General features: G+C 43.7%; 1 protein-coding gene across 2 annotated transcripts; it reads left to right on the forward strand.

The window, feature by feature from the left end:
* The first annotated feature begins 592 nt into the window (after positions 1 to 592).
* PLP1 (proteolipid protein 1) lies at positions 593 to 18507 on the forward strand. Of its 2 annotated transcripts, none has more exons than XM_047765547.1 (7): positions 593 to 752; positions 10130 to 10316; positions 10991 to 11252; positions 12326 to 12494; positions 13433 to 13506; positions 14323 to 14388; positions 16406 to 18507. In XM_047765547.1, the coding sequence occupies exons 1-7, from the start codon at positions 749 to 751 to the stop codon at positions 16475 to 16477; spliced, it is 834 nt and encodes a 277-aa protein (XP_047621503.1). In that variant the 5' UTR covers positions 593 to 748; the 3' UTR covers positions 16478 to 18507. The 2 variants fall into 2 exon arrangements, with proteins under 2 accessions (XP_047621503.1, XP_047621504.1); XM_047765548.1 differs by having other exon boundaries at positions 10991 to 11147.
* The last annotated feature ends 4445 nt before the right edge of the window (positions 18508 to 22952 follow it).

Consider the following 22952-nt stretch of genomic DNA (forward strand, 5'->3'; position numbering starts at 1 on the left):
CAGCTTGTGTTTTGTCCTCATTCAGTTGGAAATAAGAGGGATTTGGAGGAAATTATTTTAAAAGACAATTTTTGTTCTCTATTGTGTTTCTAGAGCTGGGATGGGGGGAGTGCTTATTTTCCAAAGAGTAGGGGGAGGGGAAAGGTGGACAAGGCCAAGGGCAGCTAAGAATGAGATGTGGGGTTGGCACAGAGTTGGAAGGACTCTGGGAGATTGTATCTAGTATTTTGACCCTGACCGCTTTGCCAGGACTACCACTTCCATGACTCCTGACACTTGTACTGCCACATCTCACACCAAGTAGACCCAAGGATCAGTTGGAGGTCTGTAGGACCTCTTCTTTTTATTCCCACCCCCAAGCCACATTTCCAGATGTGTCTGCAGCAAAGTGAAATTCCACCCAGGCAAGGCTTAGGGAAAAAAAAAAAGAAAATGAAACAATTGGCCGTGAAAAGCAGAAAGAGAAGATGGAGGTCTTAGAGAAGGGAGTATTCCCGAGGAGGTGGGGACAGGGGGAGGAGAAGGGGAGGAGGAGAGGAGGAGGAAAGCGGGGCCTGTCCCTTTAAGGGGCTTGGCTGTCAATCAGAAAGCCCTTTTCATTGCAGGAGAAGAGGACAAAGATACTCAGAGTGGAAAAGTAAAGGACCGAAGAAGGAGTCTGGAGAGACCAGGAACCTTCTAGCTGAACAAAGTCAGCCGCAAAGCAGACTAGCCAGCCGTCTACAACTGGAGTCAGAATTCCAAAGACATGGGTGAGTTTCAGGAACTTTAGCCAGAAAGATTCACGCAGGCATAGGAATTGGCGAGAACTTTGGGGTTCGGGGTTTCTGATGGTTTAAATGAGTTGTGTTTTGGACCTTGTTTTCTTTTTAATTCCTCAGCACACAATTAGCTTAACTCCTTCTCTGCTGTACTGAGAATGACGCTTTATTGCCCAAGAACTCCAGCGGCACATGGAGAGTGCCACAGGTCCTTGGAGAGAGTGCCCGGCAGGCTGGATGTGGTCATGTGTCCTCCTACCTCTGGCTTCCTCTTCCTTCCTTTTCTCCTGGCTCTCAGACCCTGGTAATGGCCCGGTCAGCTGCCATCCCTGGTTCTGCTGGAGCCATCTAAGGTTGGCTGGCCCTCCGATATGCAAAAGAACCACTTGCTTGATACAAAATTTGGACCCTATTTGGCATCAGAAGGGAATTGGGTCAGATGGACTCAGGCTTGGCCATGGCTGAGGGGGCCAATCTCAGGTTCAGTAAATGAAAGAAAAGTCCTCAATGGCTTTACCATAGGGAACAGATATGGGTAGGGCTGTGGATGTGTGTGTGTGCGTGTGTGTGTGTGTGTGCATGCATGCGCACACATGCATGGGTGACCATATCCAGCAAATATTAAAGACTTAGCCTTCCTGAGGGCATGGCTCAGACTCTAAGACCCTGCTATGCTGAGGAGGCTTCTGGGACCTTTGGGCTCTTGCTGACGTGGTTGAGTACTGAGGGCTTCTCTGTAGAGAGCACTACTGAGGTCTAGTCTCTGAGCAAGATGTGCAGAGCACAAGGGTCTGTCCACACAAGATGCCACAGAAACATGTAGACATTGCTCACATTTGGCAAAACAAGAGCAGCAACTTGAATACATCTTAAATGAAACAAGAATTGATAGTCTTGTGTATTCACCATCAAGTGCAATCCCACAAGGCTCCAACAACACCCATGGAAATAGGTTTTCAATTATATTAAGCTGGTGTCAGCCTTTAGGCTGTTTGATCCTGAAACACTGAGAGAGCTCTTTGAAGCATGTATCTGGGCAGGATAATTAGGAGGGCAGAGCACTGGACTAGAAGTTAACACAACCGGGTTTGAATCCCAGATTGGCCACTTATGGGTAGTTTGCTGTCAATTTCCACCTCCTCATCTGGAAAATGGGAATAACCATTTTTCTACTTTCAGGGTTGTAAAAATCAAGGAATAATGATGTGCAAATTCCTTTGAAAATCAGCAATCTCTTTAACAATTGTAAATCATGATAATACCAATTACTATGTAATAATCCATGTACAGGCTGACTTTTACTCTTTCCAGAGTGGTTGGGCTTTCTTTATATGTACTTTATGCACTTGGGTGAGAGTCACTGGACCAATTGAGTGTGGCCAGGTGAGAGGTGAATGTTGGAGGACCTCAATTCCTGCCCTAGGTAACATCAGGGACCCTACCAATCAGACAACTATTGGGTAGGTCATGAATTAAAAATGTAGAGGGAATAAACAAGGATGCTGACTATTACTTCCTTAGGAGATGAAAGCCCTGAGGAAGAGGCAGGAACGTATAACGTGACTATAGGGACAGTTTCGTGTTATGGAGGCTGGCAGATTTCCTCCAGAGGAGATTGCCACAGATATTGGCACAGTGGAAATTGTGTATTGGATCCCAGATCCTGGGGGTTGACTCATACTTGGGCCAGGTGCATGTGAGGGAGTACCTATTGAGTTCTCAGTTACTTAACAAAGTATCGCAACTACTTTGTAAATAATAGACCACCTCTACAAGGTACTGAATTGCTACTACTTCTGACATGGAGTGTGTTGCTGTTTATCTTAGTAGACAAATTATATCACAGAATCTGGGATTGGAAGGAACTTTAGAAGCTGTCTGAGCTAACTCTCAATGCAGGATTCCCTTTGACAACAGCCAATTAAGCTTCTGCTTAATCACCCCAGAAACAGGGAGCTCACGATCTCGACTGGAATTGGTTGTAGGATTGGAAGTGAAGAGGAACACAGAATTCAGTAGTCCCCAAAAAAGGTTTAAGGGAGAACTAATAGTTCATTAACACTCGTCCCAAACTGGGAGAGGGATGTCGCAAATAAGTCTCTGGGATAACAATGGAACCGGAAATGAGCCAGAGAGCAGTAAATAATAATTTTCTGGTCAGTGACATAATGCCATTACCGAAGAGCAAAACATTGGCTCCTGAAAGCCTGATGTCTGAGAGCAGTGGCTGTTACCCTGGTAACCAGACTATGACGCTTCCCTCCAAAGGTGGCTGTTTGCCGAGCGGTGTTAAATTTGGCTGGCTCAGAGTAAGTGAGTGTAGCCCAGGCACGAATTGTGGAGGCAGAGCAGGGGTTCAGTTTTATAAAATGCCTGGAGACTAACTGCATCCCATCACAATGGCAAGAATGCTGTCGGGATGCTGGGAGCTAAAAAGAAAGCATATGCAAACCAGCACACTTACTTTTCCTAGAGATACTGGCCAAACTGATTGTAGGCAGCCTTCCCCAACCCACTCTCCACCTTGGCCCTGCAAAACCAGGGGAATTCTTGGAGAGCCAGGCAGATTGAAAGGTCTGCTCTGCTTCAAGGGTTTTTTTGCCCTGTCTCTGCGCTAGGAAAGCCAGAGGTTTGCTCAATAGCCTGATGACTAGAACTATGCTCTCAAATCTATTTGAAGAGTAACAAGGCCCAGGAAACCCCTGAGAGATGGGTGGGAGGGGAAATACAGCCTTCAAACCCATGAAGGTAGAACCCCAGCCAGTGGTATCTTTTCCCCCTTGTAGCCTGTTTGTGTATTATCTTGAAGCCTTGCAAACCATCCCCAGGATATTACTCTTGGTGCTGAAAGAAAGCGGCAGTAGAAGTGTCTTCCTTGCCCACAGAACTTCAGATCCAGAGAATGTCAAGTCAGAGCAGTGACCTGATGAGCCAAGGTCATAGCAACAGAGGGTGAACAGAGAGGCTTTCCTTTCCTTTCCCACTGTCACGGCCTGCCCAGCATCAGATTCACATCAAAAGCTCAGCAGGTACTGATTGGTTTATTATTCTTTGGTGATTTAAAAATGGTCCTAAGGGTGACCTCTCAACTCTGCACTGGCCTCTGAGCTGCCAGGTAGGGCTCTGGACAGGAGTTAGCGACATCCCAAGGAAAAGGACAAGGATCCCTAGATCAGCTTCCCACTGCAACCAAGGAGAGAGGAGGAATTGGTTGGAGATTGACCTAAGGAATAAGGCATAGAAACTGTTGTCTCGCAGCTTAGTGCCAAGTGCTTCTCTTTCACCTTCCCAGAGGTGGGTGAGGCAAAGACAATGTGTCAGGGATGGAGTTTAACAATCCAGCTTCTACCTCAGCCTCCCAATGTTTGGGTATAGATGGGCACCCAAGCGTGGGTGTGTGCACCCATGCGTACATGCATTGTGTGTGCATGCATGCGTGTGTGTTTGGGGAGGAGTAGGGAAGATAGAAAACAAGGTAGTCCTGATGCTGTTGCCATGGTGTTAATAATACCTGTTCAAAGAAGAGGCGGAGATTCCTTTTTATTTAGCTCTGTCTGCATGACCTGACTATCTAGCAAGCTTCGATTCACATGCCTCAGTGGCTGTGGGGCTCTTTTCCAGCACTTGAATGTGGTATAAATGCTTATTTCATGTAGGAAAGACAAGATTATAGGCAGGGCTTTGTCTGATCAGGCTAAGGCCAGAAGCAAAAGTCTTTGTCTCTGGTACCTCCTGATGATTGTTGTTTTACTCCTAGAACCCACCCACTGATCCCCATCTATCCCCAGTACCAGTCACGGCTGTTCTACCATCTTGGCCCTGTCAACTGCTAAAGGCCTTGATCAAGGGGGCCTCTGTTCATGGGGTGAGGTTAAGGGGTGGATTCTGGGAGGAGGGTGAGACTGTAGTGCAGATTAGAGACTTAGGGAGATGGGGCCAGTTTTTCACTCAATCAGCCTGTCTGTTGTTTAGCTCTATTGTATAGGATTCTTCTATCTCTCCCTTTGTCAATTGGATTCAAGGGACAGGCTGGGAATTGTGCAAGGCACAATTGGTCTCTTTCTACGATCCCTTTCGATGAAAGCCCTTCCTCTCCTCCTTTTGATGGGTTCCCAGATTCACACTGAATTTCCATCATAGAGCTGGTCCTTGAGGCGTGCCCAGGGCATGGGAAAGGAGGGAGGGCTTGGGAGCTCTTGGCTTCTACTTAAAGAGACAGCATCAGGATCAGCTCCGTCCCTCAGATAAGAATAGACATGAATCTGGATCAGAGTCACTGATCTTTGTCAGACTCCTGTGAAGGGCATTGATGAGAAAGTCTTGGAGTTCTATCACAGGTTGGTTAGACTACTTTTGAGAGTTCACAGATATATCTAGCCAACACTGAATACTTCTACTTTGCTTACATTTTGCCCACAGGACTTGGCTATATACATTTCAACAGTAGATTATAGTAGTTTTAGTCTTTGATTCACAGACAGGTTTGTTCTCCTCAATGAGAATGTCTTTGAAGATAAAGACTGGGCCTTATAATTCCCTTTTGTTTCTTGTAGTGTCTAGGTTACTGCTAATACGTTTAATAATTGTGCTGAATCCAGTTAACAGAAATGAAAGGAAAACACTGGGGAGGGTTATTATTTTTCTCTACTACCTCTCATTGAAATGGTTTAATTCAATTGAGTTACATAGGATGATATTACTACGATATAGTTCTTTTATGCCAACTCTACCATGCTGTAGTCTGTACTTAGCCTGGAAAAGTGAGAATCTCGAGACACCCAAGGAACTTCTTCAGATCCCTCACAGCCTTCCTGAATCAAACTGACATCCTTTCAACCATGAAAGCTTCTGAAATCGAGAACCTATGGCTTAAGATTATTGTTCACGCATTTCCAAGGACGTTTCTTGGGTGGAAAAACATCAAAGTTGAGCCCAATAGACCTTTTTCAGAATGTTTTCATTGTCAACTACTTTGATGACACAATGTCTTGCATGTTCTGATTTCTCCCAGCTGGAATCCAAAATTGGGTTTTTGGCTTGGACTGACTGACTGAGATGCTTCACTTCTGCTGAACTTCAATGCCCTCAGAACAAACACTTCATTTAGATGTGAAGAGATGAACATCTGATACTTATGCTGGTATCGTTGAACTGTCTATAGCTGAGGATTGATAGGTTTATCCAGGGCCATTTATTGCTCCATGTTAGAGACTCACTGAAGCCTATGTCCTGTTAGTACCTTGCTTCAAGTGGCAGTGGAACAGAAAAAGGGGGTGCTAAGTTATTTAAGCTTTAAGAAAATAGAGGAAAAAAGGATGTAAGAAGAAATAATATGAGTTGATGATTCAGAGTTTCTCCCATGGCTTAGCCCTTTATCACCTGGTAAGAACACTATATATGATACTCTGATTATCTGGAATGATGATCGAGGGACCAGATCCACTAAAGAGGCATCCCCCCATCTTTTCAACACTGGAGAGGGCATCAGCTTAGAGTGGAATTCTCTAAGAAGAGTTCAAGTTTCTCCATCCCTGATCACACCTGCACCACAATTTTCACCCCCTTCCAGGGTGAAAAAGCTGGAGTGAGTGGGCACAAGACGATCACTAGCTTGGGAGGATGGCTCTCCTTACTCTGGGCTAAACAAACAGTTCTTCCATTGTTCCCTGGGTCTGACCCCCTCCCCACCCCCAGGCCTGCAGGCCCCTGCAGAATACCAATGAGGCTCCTGAGATCTCAGGGAAAAACAAGGCTTCTTTGTCCAGGGGAGCTATGGAGGGCTCTGTTCAAGCCCTGACCCTGTGTTGGGGAGAGAGGGAACAGTAGGGTCACTGACCTTCCCTCCCCCACCCCCAGGCTTCAGAGACCTTCTTTACTAGAAGAGTCTAAGAGTTTGGGGGTGGGAAGAGTTGGAGAGGCAGAGAAGGAAAATGGCAGCTCTGTTTATTTCCAAGCTTCTTGACTTCCAGGATGCATGCAGTATCTTAATGGGGTGAGAAAAAGGAAGATCAATTTCTCAATGTTTCCAGAGGACAATGTTCAATTTCAACTGCTATGTTTTTCTCTCTGGTATACTATATAGGCGTGTGTGTGCACGTTGGCAATCATGCATGTGCCCCCGCCCTGGCACGTGCACACACACACCATGGGCCAGCTCTGATGAGGCTAACCAAGCACAATTGCAGTTGCAAAGTTCACCCTAAGTAAACTCTGCCTCCACTTAAGCAACACAGCTGCAAATTGATTCCTTCCTATAGAAGCCAAGCTTCCTGAGAGCAGTGTGCCAGTTCTTGGAGAAGGGAGGAAAATTCAGATCTGCTGCAAACGTTAGCTACTTATTTTGCATGGCTTGGGCTTCAGAGCCTCATCTCTGGTGTGACATGCAAGAATTTGTGAGGAAGAGGCTCTTTGAGCACCAAGGAAGGGCTGTCATTTTTAGGAGACAGTGGGTAATAGGACTCCCTCATTTTATGGCTGAGGACAGAGACACATGCTTCTGCCTTAACTTTCTCATGATAGAGATAATTTCATCCTTCAAAATCTGTTCACCCTGATGCAATTCAGCCATGCAAATCACCAGATGTTTGAGCACTCAGGGCTAAGAAGAAACTACAAGTATTAAGAGGGCAGGCAAAGGACTCCCCTAGTCTCTGGTACCCTGGTATAGACAAGCGAGCCTTGGAAAAAATCCAAACCTAAAAATTAATATGATTTATTTTATTTTTGTAAGGAGTTCCACCATGCTTTTTCAAAATAGCAACTTCTTGGCACGCTTGCTGATTATTTGTGTCTGTGTGTATATACACATACATAATCTATATATGCATATTACATATACAAAAATAATTCGTCTATCATATCTATATGATGTGTGAATAGATGGATAAAACCAGTATATATATGTGTGTGTGTGTGTATGTATATATGTGTGTGCGTGTGTGTGTGTGTGTGTGTTTGTATATATATATATATATATATATATATATATATATATATATATATATAGTTTTTTTGCCATGCCCATGTCAGGTGGAAGTTCCCAGGCCAGGGACTGAACCTGAGCCACAGCAGTAGCCCAAGCCACATCGGTGACAATGCTGAGTCCTTAAGTGCTAGGCCATCAGGGAACTTCTATAAATTCATTTCTGAAGAGTTTAACATTTCCATTTCTTCCAACTTCTGGGGATCTGGCTAAGAGACCAGAGATAACCATTCAACAATCTTCTGGATATTTGTTAAGTTTCACTCCAGGGGACCCCTTTGAGTTGAGTGCTAGCACTTGGGGCACAGCTGCTCTTAGAGCCTGTGAGTCCTTGCATTCCTGTCCTGTTTCTCAGCAGCCCTGGCATATGTCCTGGTCTAGAGATCTCAGGGACTCTTCGTACTTTAAGACACCAGTTTTGTCACACCAGAAAGATGTTTCATGCTTTGTTGACTTTTATTTTATTTTATTTTATTTTTGCTTTTTAAGGACTGCACCTACGGCATATGGAAGTTCCCAGGCTAGGGGTCAAATTGGAGCTACAGCTACCAGCCTACGCCAGAGCCATAGCAACGCGGGATCTGAGCTGCATCTGTGACCTATACCACAGCTTGTGGCAATGCTGGATCCTTAACCTACTGAGCAAGGTCAGGGATTGAACCCGCATCCTCATGGATCCTAGTAGGGTTCATTAACCACTGAGCCATGAAGGGAACTCCCGCTTTGTTGACTTCATATAAAGTCTCTTTGTAGGTGTTTTGACAGAAATCCAGTGTAGGATGGAGGGTGGGGGCATTGGCCAAGCTGTCATATCAACCAAATCATTCAGTCTGCATGTTTCTTATTGTGAATAATTGTCGCCCTTCCATTAATATCTCCTGTCCTCTACTTGTCCCTTCCTTTCCTTTGGACTGCCCTCCCTCCACACATCTGGATTAGGAAGAACCAAGCCTTCCAGGCAGCAAATACACACAATGCTCAGGAATATCCAGGAATGTGCAGTTGGCAAAGTTCCCCCACCTGGAATGCTCTTGGAGGCTCAAATCTGTCTGACTAATACCAATATCTCTGGCCATCACTCATCCCTTCCTAGAACTCCAAGGGCATTCACCCTTTGTAACTATGTACTTGGCTGCCTGGAATCCTTAGTTGAAAATATTAGGTCTACCTAGCCCAGCTCATTCTCCTCAGTAGACAAAAAACTCCCACACGGCAGAGTCTCTGTCTTTTATGCCTTCACATCCCACATAGCACCTAGCAAAATGCTGGGCACATAGTATGCTCCAGAAGACTTGATACATGACTAAAACCAACAAAGCAGAATTGTAAGAAAGGAGGGAATGCCTGCATCATCTCTCTAGCTGGAATACTTTGAATACAGCTTATTAAAATGGAAGATAATATGAGAAAAAGAATGTATATATATGTATGACTGGATCACTATGCTGTACACAGAAATTGATTCAACATTATAAATCAATTATACTGTAATAAAAATAAATTTAATTAAAAAATGAGTTCCCATTGTGGCTTAACAGGTTAAGAATCCGATTAGTATACATGAGGATGGGAGTTAGATCCCTGGCCTTGCTCTGGGTTAAGGATCCAGCATCACTGCAAGCTGTGATGTAGGTCACAGATGAGGATCAGATCTGGTATTGCTGTGGTTCTGGTATAGGCCAACAGCCATAGCTCTGATTTGACCCCTAGCCTGGAAACTTTCATATGCCACAAGTGTGGCTAAAAAAAATTTAAAAAAGAAAATCCACATAGGAGTTCCCTAGTGGATAGCCTAGCAGTTAAGGATCCAGCATTGACACTGCAGTAGTTCGGGTTGCTGCTGTGGCAAGTGTTCGATGTCTGGCCTGGGAATTTCCATATACCTCCTGTGTGGCCAAAGAAAGCAAAACAAAACAAACAACAACAAAAAAGCCCACATGGATTCTGGGAACTAAAGGTAATGATTTAGCTTCAAGAATGGAATAAAGCATGGCTTGGGGGTCAATTATCACATTCTAAAAGTCTAAAGTTCTAGGAGTTCCCGTTGTGGCTCAGCAGGTTAAGAACCTGACATAGTGTCCAGTAGGATGCAGGTTTCATCCCTGGCCTCGCTCAGCAGGTTAAGAATCTGGTGTTGCTGTAGCTGTGGCATAGGCCGGCAGCTACAGCTCCAATTAGACCCCTAGCTTGGGAACTTCTGTATGCTGCAGGATTGGCCCTAAAAAGAAAAAAAGTCTAAAGTTCTAGACTCCCCTGCTTTTGGCCCCTGGGGTGGCCACCCCATCTGTGTGTGTGAGCACAGAGCCTGGCCTGGCTGGCAGAGAGGGCTGATTGGCATGAGTTACTTACTGTACATCCTTGAATGTCTGCCCTCCTTCTTCCTTAGGCTTGTTAGAGTGCTGTGCGAGATGTCTCGTAGGGGCCCCCTTTGCTTCCCTGGTGGCCACTGGATTGTGTTTCTTTGGGGTGGCACTCTTCTGTGGCTGTGGACATGAAGCACTCACTGGCACAGAAAAGCTAATTGAGACCTATTTCTCCAAAAATTACCAGGACTACGAGTATCTCATCAATGTGTAAGTACTTGTTGTATCACACAAACCCCTTTTTCTCCTGTCTCTCAACCTTAGAGATGCCGAAGTTATCAGTACTTTAGTGACGAGTAGGGGATGGGTGTAGAGCCAGACCGGATTCCTGGGTCTCCCTTCTGCATGCAAATTCCACCTGTGCCACATTTGAAGCCCAAAATGATGGGAGAATGCCACATTCAGAGAGGAGATCTGCCCTCTCCTAGCCGCCCCCCTTGCTTTGTCTCACATGTTCTCATTTCTGCTAGTTAGGGTTAATGTGGACTGAGTTGGAGCCTCTCCAGGGGTCCAGACCAAGAACTGGGGAGAGGCACAATGACTGGACAGCGTGGGGTTTCCTTCTTGCCTCCCTCCTCTCTCCCCTCACTTCTGAGGCTGTGCCTATTGAAGGGTCAGGCCCAGGAGAGTAGGGCTCCTGTTCCTCAGGTCACAGAGGAAGCCAGGTGTGGGTGAGGAGCACATGCTTCTGGCCACACGCTCCCTGTCTCCTCTTACTTCAATAAAGATAAGGTAGAAGCATAGAGGAAGAACCTAGTGATTCCTCTATAGAATCCTTAGCCTTCTTTAGGTGCCCTCTCAAGTGTCCAACTAACTTAGGTAGCAAGGTACCTGGGTCCTCAATTCATAAGATTTTCTGGCTTTTTGTTTCTCCATCAATGCAGGATCCATGCTTTCCAGTATGTCATCTATGGAACTGCCTCTTTCTTCTTCCTTTATGGGGCCCTCCTGCTGGCTGAGGGCTTCTACACCACCGGCGCAGTCAGGCAGATCTTTGGCGACTACAAGACCACCATCTGCGGGAAGGGCCTGAGTGCAACGGTAACAGGGGGCCAGAAGGGGAGGGGTTCCAGAGGCCAACATCAAGCTCATTCTTTGGAGCGGGTGTGTCATTGTTTGGGAAAATGGCTAGGACATCCCGACAAGGTGATCATCCTCAGGATTTTGTGGCAATAACAAGGGGTGGGGGAACAACTGGGCATGAGTCTGTGGCCTCACCCCCACCCAAGGCTGGGTCCTCTCTAGGGGCCTGGCTTTCGAGTGAGGACGTGATGGCTACAGCTGAACAACAAGGTCAGGAAGAACGTGGTGCCCAGCTGGCTTGGCCTGCCTTTTCCAAAATTCCCTAGAAAATTTCATCTCAAAATGAAAAGCATGAGTTTTGAGGGATGCTTTGTACGATCAGACCATTTCTAAGCCATCTGTTGGAACCCCTTTCCTCCCCTCCTAGCGGGGACCACCAGAGTAGGTTGCCTGCCCAAGAGACTAAAATGCTACTCCTGGGATTGAGATCTTGGTACCTGATCCAAGAGGGAAGGTGGATCATAGAAATTAAATTATTGGCTCCAATATGGAATTCACAATATTCTAGGATCCTGCATTGCTGGAGATTCCAGAGGAAATCAATGTACATCTGCATATTTAGTGCTTTATCTTTGTCTCAGGGCTTATCCAAGTTTCCAATGAGGTACACGTTGGTTTCCAGCCTCTAGAGTTAAAGATCCTCTGGAGGATGAATGTCTAAGGGTTGTGATTTCTTTTATGGACAGCAGTTGGCTTGGAAAGGTTTTTGGATCTGAAATTTAAATCTTTCATTGGCTTTATTCAATCACTAGGGATCAAAAGTCCTTTGACAAGGAACATTTTTGAAGCTCAGCTTGCAGCATTTAAATGGCACGACTTTCTTCCAAGATCTCTTTTGATTTCTTCACACCTTATCTGCCCAAACAATCTCCTGAAGCCTCTCTAACCCAGGGGTCCTCCTCACTCCAACCCCCACCCATTCCCCCTACCCTCTGTCATACTTGGGGCCAGCTCTTTAGTAGATACTGCCAATGACATTTGGCAGAGGTGCCCTGCTTACTCGTCTCTTTTGGTGGAGATCCCTGGAATCTGGTTTCATGTCTGGTACATGCCATTCCAGGATCTCCTTATTGATGTTTCAATGTCTGCAGGCTGATGCTGATTTCTAACCCCTCTACTCATATCAATTGTTTTAGTTTGTGGGCATCACCTATGCCCTGACCGTTGTGTGGCTCCTAGTGTTTGCCTGCTCTGCTGTGCCTGTGTACATTTACTTCAACACCTGGACCACTTGCCAGTCTATTGCCTTCCCCAGCAAGACCTCTGCCAGCATAGGCAGTCTCTGTGCTGATGCCAGAATGTATGGTGAGTTAGGGTGGCTTGGCTTCCCTCCCTCCCCCCTATAGTTGCACTATATATGTGGTTCTTTAAAAAAAGTTTATTGAAGTATAGCTGATTTACAATGTTTTATCAGTTTCTGCTATATAGCAAAGCGATTCATTTATACACACACACATTCACACGCACACACACATACATATATATTCTTTGTCGTATACATATATATGCATTCTTTTCTATTATGGTTTATCACAGGATATTGAATATAGTCCCTGTGCTATACAGTAGGACCTTGTTGTTTATCCATTCTATGTGATTTTTTGCTTAGGGGAAGGATAGTGGTAGTTATGGGGAAAAATAAAAATATAGATGTCCATATCTTAGTTTGCTAAGCCCTCTCCAGTGAAACTGGAGAGCTTTCTTCCCTGAGAAAGGAACTTCTTGGAAGTGGTGGGAGTTTGCTTGGCTGTTTACACTGTTCTATCCTAGTTGACCGCTGTTCTCAACCCACAAGCAGCCCATTTCAATAAGGAACATCACACTTCACAACTGCTCAATACCACCTTCTGTTTTTTTTGTAAGTGTTTTTTTTTTTTTTTTTTTGTCTTTATAGGGCCATACCCATAGCATGTGGAAGTTCCCAGGCTAGGGGTCGAATCTGAGCTAAAGCTGCCAGCCTACACCACAGCCACAGCAATGCAGGATCCAAGCTGCATCTGTGACCTAACAGCAGCTCATGGAAATGTCATATCCTTAACCCACTGAGCGAGGCCAGGGATTGAACCCTCGTCCTCGTGGATACTAGTTGGGTTCATTACCACTGAGCCACCATGGGAACTCCTTTTTTTGGTAAATCTTTAGAAGAGAGGATTCTGATTTTGAGGATGATTAAAGATGGAACAAGTCCTCTGTGTAGCCCCATAACCCTGTGAAGCTCACATGGGTTGATATTTGTGTCTTAGGTGTTCTCCCATGGAATGCTTTCCCTGGCAAGGTGTGTGGCTCCAACCTTCTGTCCATCTGCAAAACAGCTGAGGTGAGTGGGCCCTTGGTTTGTTTTCCAATAGAAAGTCTACTACCATAAAATTTCTACCCATCTTTGATTTTTTAACGACCAATTTCTCTTGGCTGGATTTAGAGTTAGCAGCTTGCCTTCTACATAATATTGGCTGAGTATGCTTGAGCCAATGAGCATCCATGGTAAGTGATCTATCTTCCTTAGAACCACAGAGAAAGCCTTCCGTTCTAGGACTTCCGCCTTTAAAAGAGAAATCTGTTGCTTTAGGTAAAGACAGAGCTTAATGGAAAAATCCCCCAAGTGAAAATTTTCATTCTTTTACTCAAATGCCTTCCTAAGGAAATGGGATGTGCACAGCCGTTCATAGGTTTTACAAAACACTTCCAGTTTGGAACTTCTCAGTCTTGTTGAAAAGAAAGTACATTTGAAAAAGGAAAATGGTGCATTGAGGATGGATATTATACACAAATGAGGTGGGGCTGGGGTGAAAAGGTCAATTCTAAGGAAGAAGTCAGTAAACCATTTCTTTGAAAGCAAAATGTTGCTTTAAATTAAATTTAAGGGATCCTGGGCACAACCATAGGGAACCCGGTGATCATGTGGAAGGATGACACTGTTTTATGGTTATTCTGTGTTCTGGGTGCTGGGGGTCAGGTGCTATGGTGTACCCTAAAGAACGGGAGGCCTACACTCAAGGAGGTGACAACTTGTTAGAGATGCCAAATGAGCACACAGAAAGATATCAATACATCCAGAAAGTTGTGCTCATGATCTGCAGCAGAATGTATTTTTGCTGTTGTGAGACCCAGTTCTCCCGTTTGCATTTTCTTGCAGTTCCAAATGACCTTCCACCTGTTTATTGCTGCCTTTGTGGGGGCTGCAGCCACACTGGTTTCCCTGGTGAGTTGTCTTTGAGTCATCTAGACAAATTAATGGTCCTGGGATGGCTTGGTAGTGCAGCAGATTAAGGATCTGGCGTTTTTACTCCTGGGGCTCAGGTCACTGCTGTGGTGTGGGGGTGTGGGTTCAATCCCTGGCCCAGGAAGTCCTACCTGCTGTGGGTGGGCGTGGCTAAAAAAAGAAAGGAACTTAGGGTACTGAAGGCTGAAGAGATTTATCTCAAGTCATTGAATAAATGGTGAACAACAGCCAAGGATCAGCTTGCAGCACTGACAGCTATGCTGAAAGGTAAAAAGAGAGATTCCTTCTAACCTTGACATGCTGGAGAGAAGTTACTGGGCAGAGGCAGCAGACTGTAGAGACTGTGTCCTCCTACTTTGGGTCAGCAAGGCAGAGTAATTTCAGAAACTAGATAGAAATAAGAAAAGTGGTATGAGGAAAGAGGAGGAAAGAGATTCATGGCCAATAATAATAATATACAAGTTCCTGTCATGGCTCAGCAGAAACGAATCTGACTAGCATCCATGAGGATGCAGGTTCGATCCCTGACCTCGTTCAGTGGGTTAAGGATCTGGCATTGCTGTGAGCTGTGGTGTAGGTCACAGACACGGCTCAGATTCAGCACTGCTGTGGCTATGGTGTAGGCTGGCGGCTATAGCTCCGATTCGACCCCTAGCCTGGGAACCTCCATATGCCGCAGGTGTGGCCCTAAAAAGACAAACAAACAAACAAAAAAACTACAGTGCATTTACAGAGCATGTAACATTGTCAAGTGCTTTTCAGTCAGAAATTACCATTAATTCTCAACACATCCTGGTCAGGTCAGTGATAAGAACACTCAAACCTTACTAAACATGATTTTTGGTAGCATGGGATTCTATATGCTGTAAATAGGAATCCATCTTGGATGTCCTCCAAGGGATTTAGTTACTCTTCTGAAAATACTGGAAGGACCTCTTAACATTATTAGAATTGTTATTACTATAATGCACTTCTATGTACCAGGTCCTGCTGATGGTGTCACAGTACCATCACTGATTATGCCACAGTGTCATTGATGTTCATTCATTGCTCAGATTAAGGACCTAGGGTACTGGAATTCCTTGGTGGTGCAGTGGATTAAGGATCCGGCATTTTCACTGCTGTGGCTCAGGTCACTGCTGTGGTGCGGGTTCGATCCCAGCCCAGGAACTTCTACATGCTGTGGGTGGGTGTGGCAAAAAAAATACTTAGGGTACTGAAGGCTGAAGCAATTTATCTCTCAAGTCATTGAATAAATGGTGAACAACAGCCAAGGATCAGCTTGCAGTACTCCTGGCCCCCACTGGTGAGGCTTTTCTACAGAGTCGAGTGAAATAAGTGTATGCATCAAGCAGGGGAAGGCTGTGGCGCCTGGCATGGCAATGTGTCTAGAGCAAGCACCCCATGAGCCCAGGTCACACAGATACATAGGTATAATGATGGTAGAGCCAATGAAATGTTCACATCCCTGAGAAAAACTCAGTGCTGGGCCAGAGGTGTGGAAAAAAATCCTTGTCAAGTCAAGTTAATTCTCTGGGGCCTGGGCCATTGGAAGAAAATGTCTCAGAGAGGGCTGGCTTCCAGTCAAGTATACAGAGCAAAAGCCTGGATGTATTGCTTTTTGCAGAACTGGAGGGTTTTTTTTTCTTTTTTTTTTTTTAAGGGCTGCACCTGTGGCATATGGAAGTTCACAGGCTAGGGGTCCTATGCTGACCTATGCCATAGCCACACAATGCCAGATCTGAGCCACATATGCCACCTACGTCTCAGTTTGTGGCAATGCCAGATCCTTAACCGACCGAGCGAGGCAGGGATTGAACCTTCATCCTCATGGATACTAGTTGGCTTTGTAACACACTTAACCACAATGGGAACTCCAGTTTTTTTCTTATTTAGCTATGATTTGATTCCTACTCTTCCTCATTTCCAAAGGGATTGGAGGATGGAGAGCTGCCTTTTCTACTCTTACTCATATCTTCTCTTCTCTTCCCTCCAGCTCACCTTCATGATTGCTGCCACTTACAACTTTGCCGTCCTGAAACTCATGGGCCGAGGCACCAAGTTCTGATTTCCTGTAGAAATTTCCCTTTCTCTAATAGCGAGGCTCTAACCACACAGCCTACAATACTGCGTCTCCCACGTTAACTCTTTGCCTTTGCCACTGACTGGCCCTCTTCTTACTTGACAAGTGTAACAAGAAAGGAGGGTCTTGTGGTGATTAATGTCTCTCTGTGGACTCTCCCCTTTTATGTACCTCTTTTAGTCATTTTGCTTCATAGCTGGTTCCTGCTAGAAATGGGAAATGCTTAAGATGGTGACTCCCCACCTGCAAGTCACAGAGAAATGGAGGCTCTAATTCAATTTTCAAGCATCTCTTGAGGACCAGGAAGTGTTTCTTCTCAAAGGGCACTTCCACTGATGGAGACAAAGTGGAAAGGAAGATGCTCAGGTAGAGAGAAGGGATGTACCTGGTCCCCTTGCCATCTTGGGGGCCAACTGTATTCTCCTTGGTGTACAAAACAGAAAACTCACTCCTGTCTCCCTATTTCCACTGAAGATAGAAGAAAAAAAAAAGAATGCCAGCAAAACAGTAAGAGCATTTGCCCAAATCTACCTATTGCAGCTGGGAGAAGGGGGTCAAAGCAAGGATCTTTCTCCTATAGAAAGAGAGCACTGACCCCAATGGCAATGGACTATTTAAGCCCTAACTCAGCCAACCTTACTTATAGCATAAGGGAGCATAGTGTCTGTGTAGACAAAGGGGGCACCTGGCCTTATACCTCGTTAGAGAAGAGAAACAGGATGTTGTCTGCATCTTCTCCCTCCCTTCTCCTTGATAACAGCTACCATGACAACCCTGTGGTTTCCAAGGAGCTGAGGATAGAGAGAAACTAGCTCATGTGAAAAAAAGACTGGCTTCAGAAGTAGCGGTTGCTAGTGTCTAACGGTATAAACTGGTAGCCCTCTGGTAGACACAGGATAGATAACTCTTTGGACAGCATGTCATGTTTCTGTTAATTAGTTGTGTACTTTGGCCTCTGTCTTATCTTCACAATGGTGCTCTTTTCATGGGGGTATTAGCCATTTGGTCATAACAGGTGATTTGAAGATCTTGATTTGTTTCAGAATGATGCACATTTCACATTTTCCAGTTTGTCTATCACCTGTTTGGGGGTTGTACCAGAAATGCCTGGAGAATGATTCTTTGATCATGATTATTTAACAAGTGAAAATTGGACATTAAACACCACAAATGATAAGTAAAATTGGCTAGTTCTTTGTATCTATTGGGGTTTTCTACCAATTATCCTGTCCTTTACAGAAACAGATTTGGTGAATTTGAACCTCAATTTCAAAAATCTATTTGATCATTCTTTCCAGCTGGTGGGAGATGATTTGATTTAGCAGTGTTAAAGAGTGTTAAAGAGTCAGGTTTAATGTACAGATTATTCTCTCCTGTTGCAGATCATATAAGCAAATCTAACAGCCATCAGCTATTCAGTTGGTAAGCTTTCATAGAAAAGGAAAGGTGGAAAGAATTTGAAACCTGAGTGGCTCCCAGGTTTCAGTCTTCCTGGATTTTACCTTTGGGTTAAAAAATATAAAGCTGATTGGTCTCTAGTGAAGGAAAGATTTTACAGGTATGACTCTAGGTGGTTCTTTTGTTGTAAAGAGTTGTTTTGTTTTCTCCCCCAAAGTGGTTTCAGAAATGTTTAAGGAGATGTAAGATCTTTACAAAAAGACCCTTGATACTCGCTTTCAGACCAGTATACAAGAGAAGCTTCCAGGCTGCATAGAGGGAGGATATGGGAAAGGTTCCATAAGAAACCAATCAAGATCAAGGAAAGTGAAGTAATCCATACCTTGTGTTTTGTTTTGATTTAATAAAATAACAAATAACCAACCCTTCCCTGGATACCTCCTATGCATATATCCACACATAGACACACACGAAGAGAGTTAATCAACTGAAAGTGTTTCCTTCATTTCTGATACAGAATTTCAATTTTAACCCACATAAAGGATAAACTTTTAGAAACTTATCTTACAAAATGTATTTTATAAAATTAAAGAAAATAAAATTAAGAATGTTCTCAATCAAACACTGTGTCTTTTGATTGAATTATTCTGTTTAACCCCGCAACAAAGACTCAAAATAGTTGTACCTTTCTTGTGCTTTGTTCAAGGAGCTCATTTATTTCTAAGGTCAGCCAAGTCATTCTCACAACAGTTTTCTGAAATAAAGATAGGTAAATCACTTCTATTTTTATAGCTGGAGACACTAAGAAATAGAGGCAGAGTAAATTACCTAAAGAAACCCAATATCTGAGCTTGGGCTAGAACTCAACTCAGGTCTTGATACTAATTCATTGCATTTTAAGGTTTATTTTCTCATAGAAGTTGGGTTTCAGAGTATTCTACTAATTCAGAGTCAAATATGGTTGCTTCTTTAATATGATACTGGCGCCTCAGCACTGGTGTGTATAGGATTCAGTTATTGCTAACTTTTCTTTGAATCGTTTATATATTCCTATAGTGAACACTTAGTGCTTCGTACATGAATAATGCTCAGTTTTATCTGGAAAGTGCTGGATGAAGGGTTTTTTGTTTGTTTTTGGTTTTTGTTTTGCTGTTTTAAGGGCCACCCCCATGGCATATGTAGGTTCCCAGGCTAGGGGTTGAATCAGAGCTGCATCTGCGACCTACACCACAGCTCAATGCCAGATCCCGACCCACTGAGTGAGGCCAGGTATTGAACCCAAGTCCTCAGGGATGCTAGCCAGATTCGTTTCCACTGCACAACAATGGGAACTCCTGGATGAAAGGTTTAATGTGGGGGCAGAACAGATATGGTAAAGGCAATGTGAATTTAAACGGTCTGTGGCAGGGCAGTATTAAGATAGATTAGTGATGCCTTCCACCCCACTAGCCAGTCCACTGGCCCACTTGGGACACAGCATTAAATCCCTGTCACAACTCTAGGCTAGAATTTGGCAATGTTGGACAGTAAGCACTCTTACAGCCAGTCTGAAGAAAACTGACTTAAAATCAGCAATCAATTCATTGTCCTGTAGGTGCAGATGGCAAAGAGCATGATAGGAGAGAAAGGAGACTTTAGCTTGGGGGCAAGTAGTCAGTTATCAGTTAAGGAGCTGCGTTCAAAAGTAGTTCCAATTTCATCTTCTGGTTTCTGCTTCACTATAATTAATATTCTGCAAGCAAGCCTGGTTGGATGACTTTAAGACAAAAAGAATAAAAATATGACAAGGACTTATTTTTACACACTGGCAAACCAGGACACACAGCACCATATTTTGGAGAATTGATTCAGGGTGCTAGAGAGTGAATGTATTTTTGCCTCAAAGGAATGGAAAGCCAGTTCCCAAGAAAACTGTGTTCTCCATCTGCCTTTATTTGGCTCTGCCCTCTGGGACCGATCTATAGATGGAGTTTCCAGGCTCTCAGCAGCTGAGAGCATCTCCAGTCTATCAATTGAGCTCATTGTTCTTAGCTCTCCCACACACCATGAATCTCCATTCTCTGAACTGAAAGAGTTCTTTTTGTGCTTAGATCAGCCAAAGATCAAGATGCAGCAGTATAAACAAGAAACATTTTCTTACAGCGTCAGTTGTATTGCTTCTTCTATCTCCAGGGTCAGCACTGAGTGCAGTCATACAGAGTGTGGAAGCTGTGGCTTTGGCCAGAGCAATATTCAGTCGCTCATTCATGCAGTCAGGCTACAAACATTTATTGGGTGCCTACAAAACTTTGTGCTAAACTCTGGGAGTTTCCAGTTTGGGGGTGATGTGAGTAGAAGGGTGATAAAGATATGATCTTATACTCAAGGATGTCATTCAGCCTCAATCAAAGCAGAGAAGTCTCCCAGGGTGGAGCAGAATGGAGGCAGGGAGCATGCACAAGCCAGTCTGACTGGCTGAATGTATGACCTCAGTATGTGGGAGAGGTCGTGGTTAAGGGCCATGATTTCACGTGGCTATGGTTTTCTAGGGCCCGGACAAAAACAAAACTTCAATTTAGAGTCCTGACAACTTGTGACTTGCTCTCTATGTCACCCTGCTCCTGGCCTCACATGTGACAGTATTTTTGCACACACTGTCACAATGCATGTGCGTGTTTCCACCCACGCAGTCATCTGGGGAGTCAGAGGGCACATGGATCAGGATTTATATAAACACAGGCTATTCAGCCTGGCTTTTTCTTTCCATCCAGGTTAAATCTGAGAAGTCATGCAAGGGTAATGTAAGACACAAGGCACTTCTCTCTTTGATTTTCCTTACTGTGAGCAGACAGTGTGTCTGTTTTGACATTAATGGTTAGCTTGATGAATATTAAACAACAGCTGGAGGAAATACTCCTTCTTACATTAAAAAAATCAATACGTGGCCTTGTCCTACATTAATAAGCAGGTAAGGAATTCAAGTCAATATCTAGAAATTGGGAAATATTTACCCTGTCGACTTTGAGATAAACAACCGTGTTTTTCGCAATTTTTGCTGTCTTGCAAAGTTTGGTGGTCATGTGTTCCTGCTCTGGTACTCCTTGAATTGATCAGCTTTATTCTAAAGGAAAGAAAAGTAAGATAAAGCAGTGAGTGTTTTCTACATCAAAACAACCAAAGGAAATTCAACCTTAACATTTGAGTCAAACCTCCAACAGATATTTATTTAACCAATTTTCTGTGCCAAGTGTTATGCTAGATGCTGAAAATATGGCTGTGATTAAAGCAGACATGGTCTCTGCCCTCAGAAAACTCAACTAAAGACAAAAGGGGTTAGGGAGAGAGATGGGAAGTGTGGTGAAGAATGAGACCAACATCACGTGACATAAAAGGTAGAAAAGACAGAATCAGGGAGAAACTTGTACAGTGACATGAGAAACAGTGAAATAAGAGAAGATGGAAGCATGCAAATCTGTGGCTAGAGAAAGAGGCCTGACATGCTATGGTATTTAGTGTTGAAAAATGTTCAGTGGACTTCTACTGCTTTGCTCACCACATGGAGAGTGAGCCAGCTCTGGGCTCTGAAGGAAACAGATTAATTGATATTTCATGTGTTACATAAAACTCTACCTTTCGAACATGAAAAGGGAAAACCACTGAGCTGGGTTTTGAGGGTTACAACATTAAAAGCAAACAGGTGAGCTGATATTTGAAATTTTATAAGTGGCTGTAACTTTTTAAATATCTTTTTCTCTAAGTTCTTTTAAAAACATGTTTAGTTGAAGTATAGTTGAAGTACGATGAAGCTATAGATGTACAATACAGAGATTCACAAAATTTTTAGAGATCATACTCCACTTGTAGTTATTATAAAATATTGGCTACATTCCCACCATTGTACAATATATCCTTCTAGATTATTTTATACAGAATAGTTTGTACTTCATAATCCTTAACCCCTATTTTGCCTCTTCCCCCTCCCCTCTCCCCACTGGTCTGCTTCTTTTTTGTTATATTCAGTAATTTGTTGTGTTTTTTAGATTTCATGTTTAAGTGATATCATACAGTATTTCCCTTTCTCTTTCTGATATTTCACATAGCATAATGCTTTCCAAGTCCATCCATGTTGCTACAAATGGCAAAATTTCATTCTTTTTTACAGCTCAGTATTATTCCATTGTATGTATACACATCTTCTTCATCCGCTTATCTGTTGATGGACACATAGGTTGTTTCCCTATCTTGGCAATTGTAAATAATGCTGCCATGAACATTGGAGTACATGTATCTTTTAACTTTAGTGTGTTTTTTTTTGATATATACCCAGGAGTGGAATTGCTGGGTCATATATTAGTTCTATTTTTAGTTTCTTGGAGGAAACTCCATAGTGGTTGCAGCAATTTACACTCCAACCAACAGTGGACAAGGGTTCCCTTTTCTCCATATCTTTGTTAGTTAGCTCTATTTTTTTAATTTTATTTTTTATTTTATTATATTTCATTTTATTTTCCCACTGTACAGCAAGGAGATCAAGTTATCCTTACATGTATACATTACAATTACATTTTTCCCCCACCCTTTGTTCTGTTGCAACATGAGTATCTAGACAAAGTTCTCAATGCTATTCAGCAGGATCTCCTTGTAAATCTATTCTAAGTTGTGTCTGATAAGCCCAAGCTCCCGATCCCTCCCACTCCCTCCCCCTCCCATCAGGCAGCCACAAGTCTCTTCTCCAAGTCCATGATTTTCTTTTCTGAGGAGATGTTCATTTGTGCTGGATATTAGATTCCAGTTATAATACCATATCATATGGTATTTGTCTTTGTCTTTCTGGCTCATTTCACTCAGGATGAGATTCTCTAGTTCCATCCATGGTGCTGCAAATGGCATGATGTCATCCTTTTTTATGGCTGAGTAGTATTCCATTGTGTATATCTACCACCTCTTCGGAATCCAATCATCTGTCGATGGACATTTGGGTTGTTTCCATGTTCTGGCTATTGTGAATAGTGCTGCAATGAGCATGCGGGTACATGTGTCTCTTTTAAGTAGAGTTTTGTCCAGATATATGCCCAGGAGTGGG

This window comes from Phacochoerus africanus, chromosome X (assembly GCF_016906955.1).
Source record: "Phacochoerus africanus isolate WHEZ1 chromosome X, ROS_Pafr_v1, whole genome shotgun sequence".
Taxonomy (NCBI): domain Eukaryota; kingdom Metazoa; phylum Chordata; class Mammalia; order Artiodactyla; family Suidae; genus Phacochoerus; species Phacochoerus africanus.

Coding starts and splice junctions, on each gene's coding strand:
- PLP1 (XM_047765547.1), top strand. Junction 13,507..14,322: donor CCATCTGCAAAACAGCTGAG/GTGAGTGGGCCC, acceptor ATTTTCTTGCAG/TTCCAAATGACCTTCCACCT. Junction 14,389..16,405: donor CAGCCACACTGGTTTCCCTG/GTGAGTTGTCTT, acceptor TCTTCCCTCCAG/CTCACCTTCATGATTGCTGC.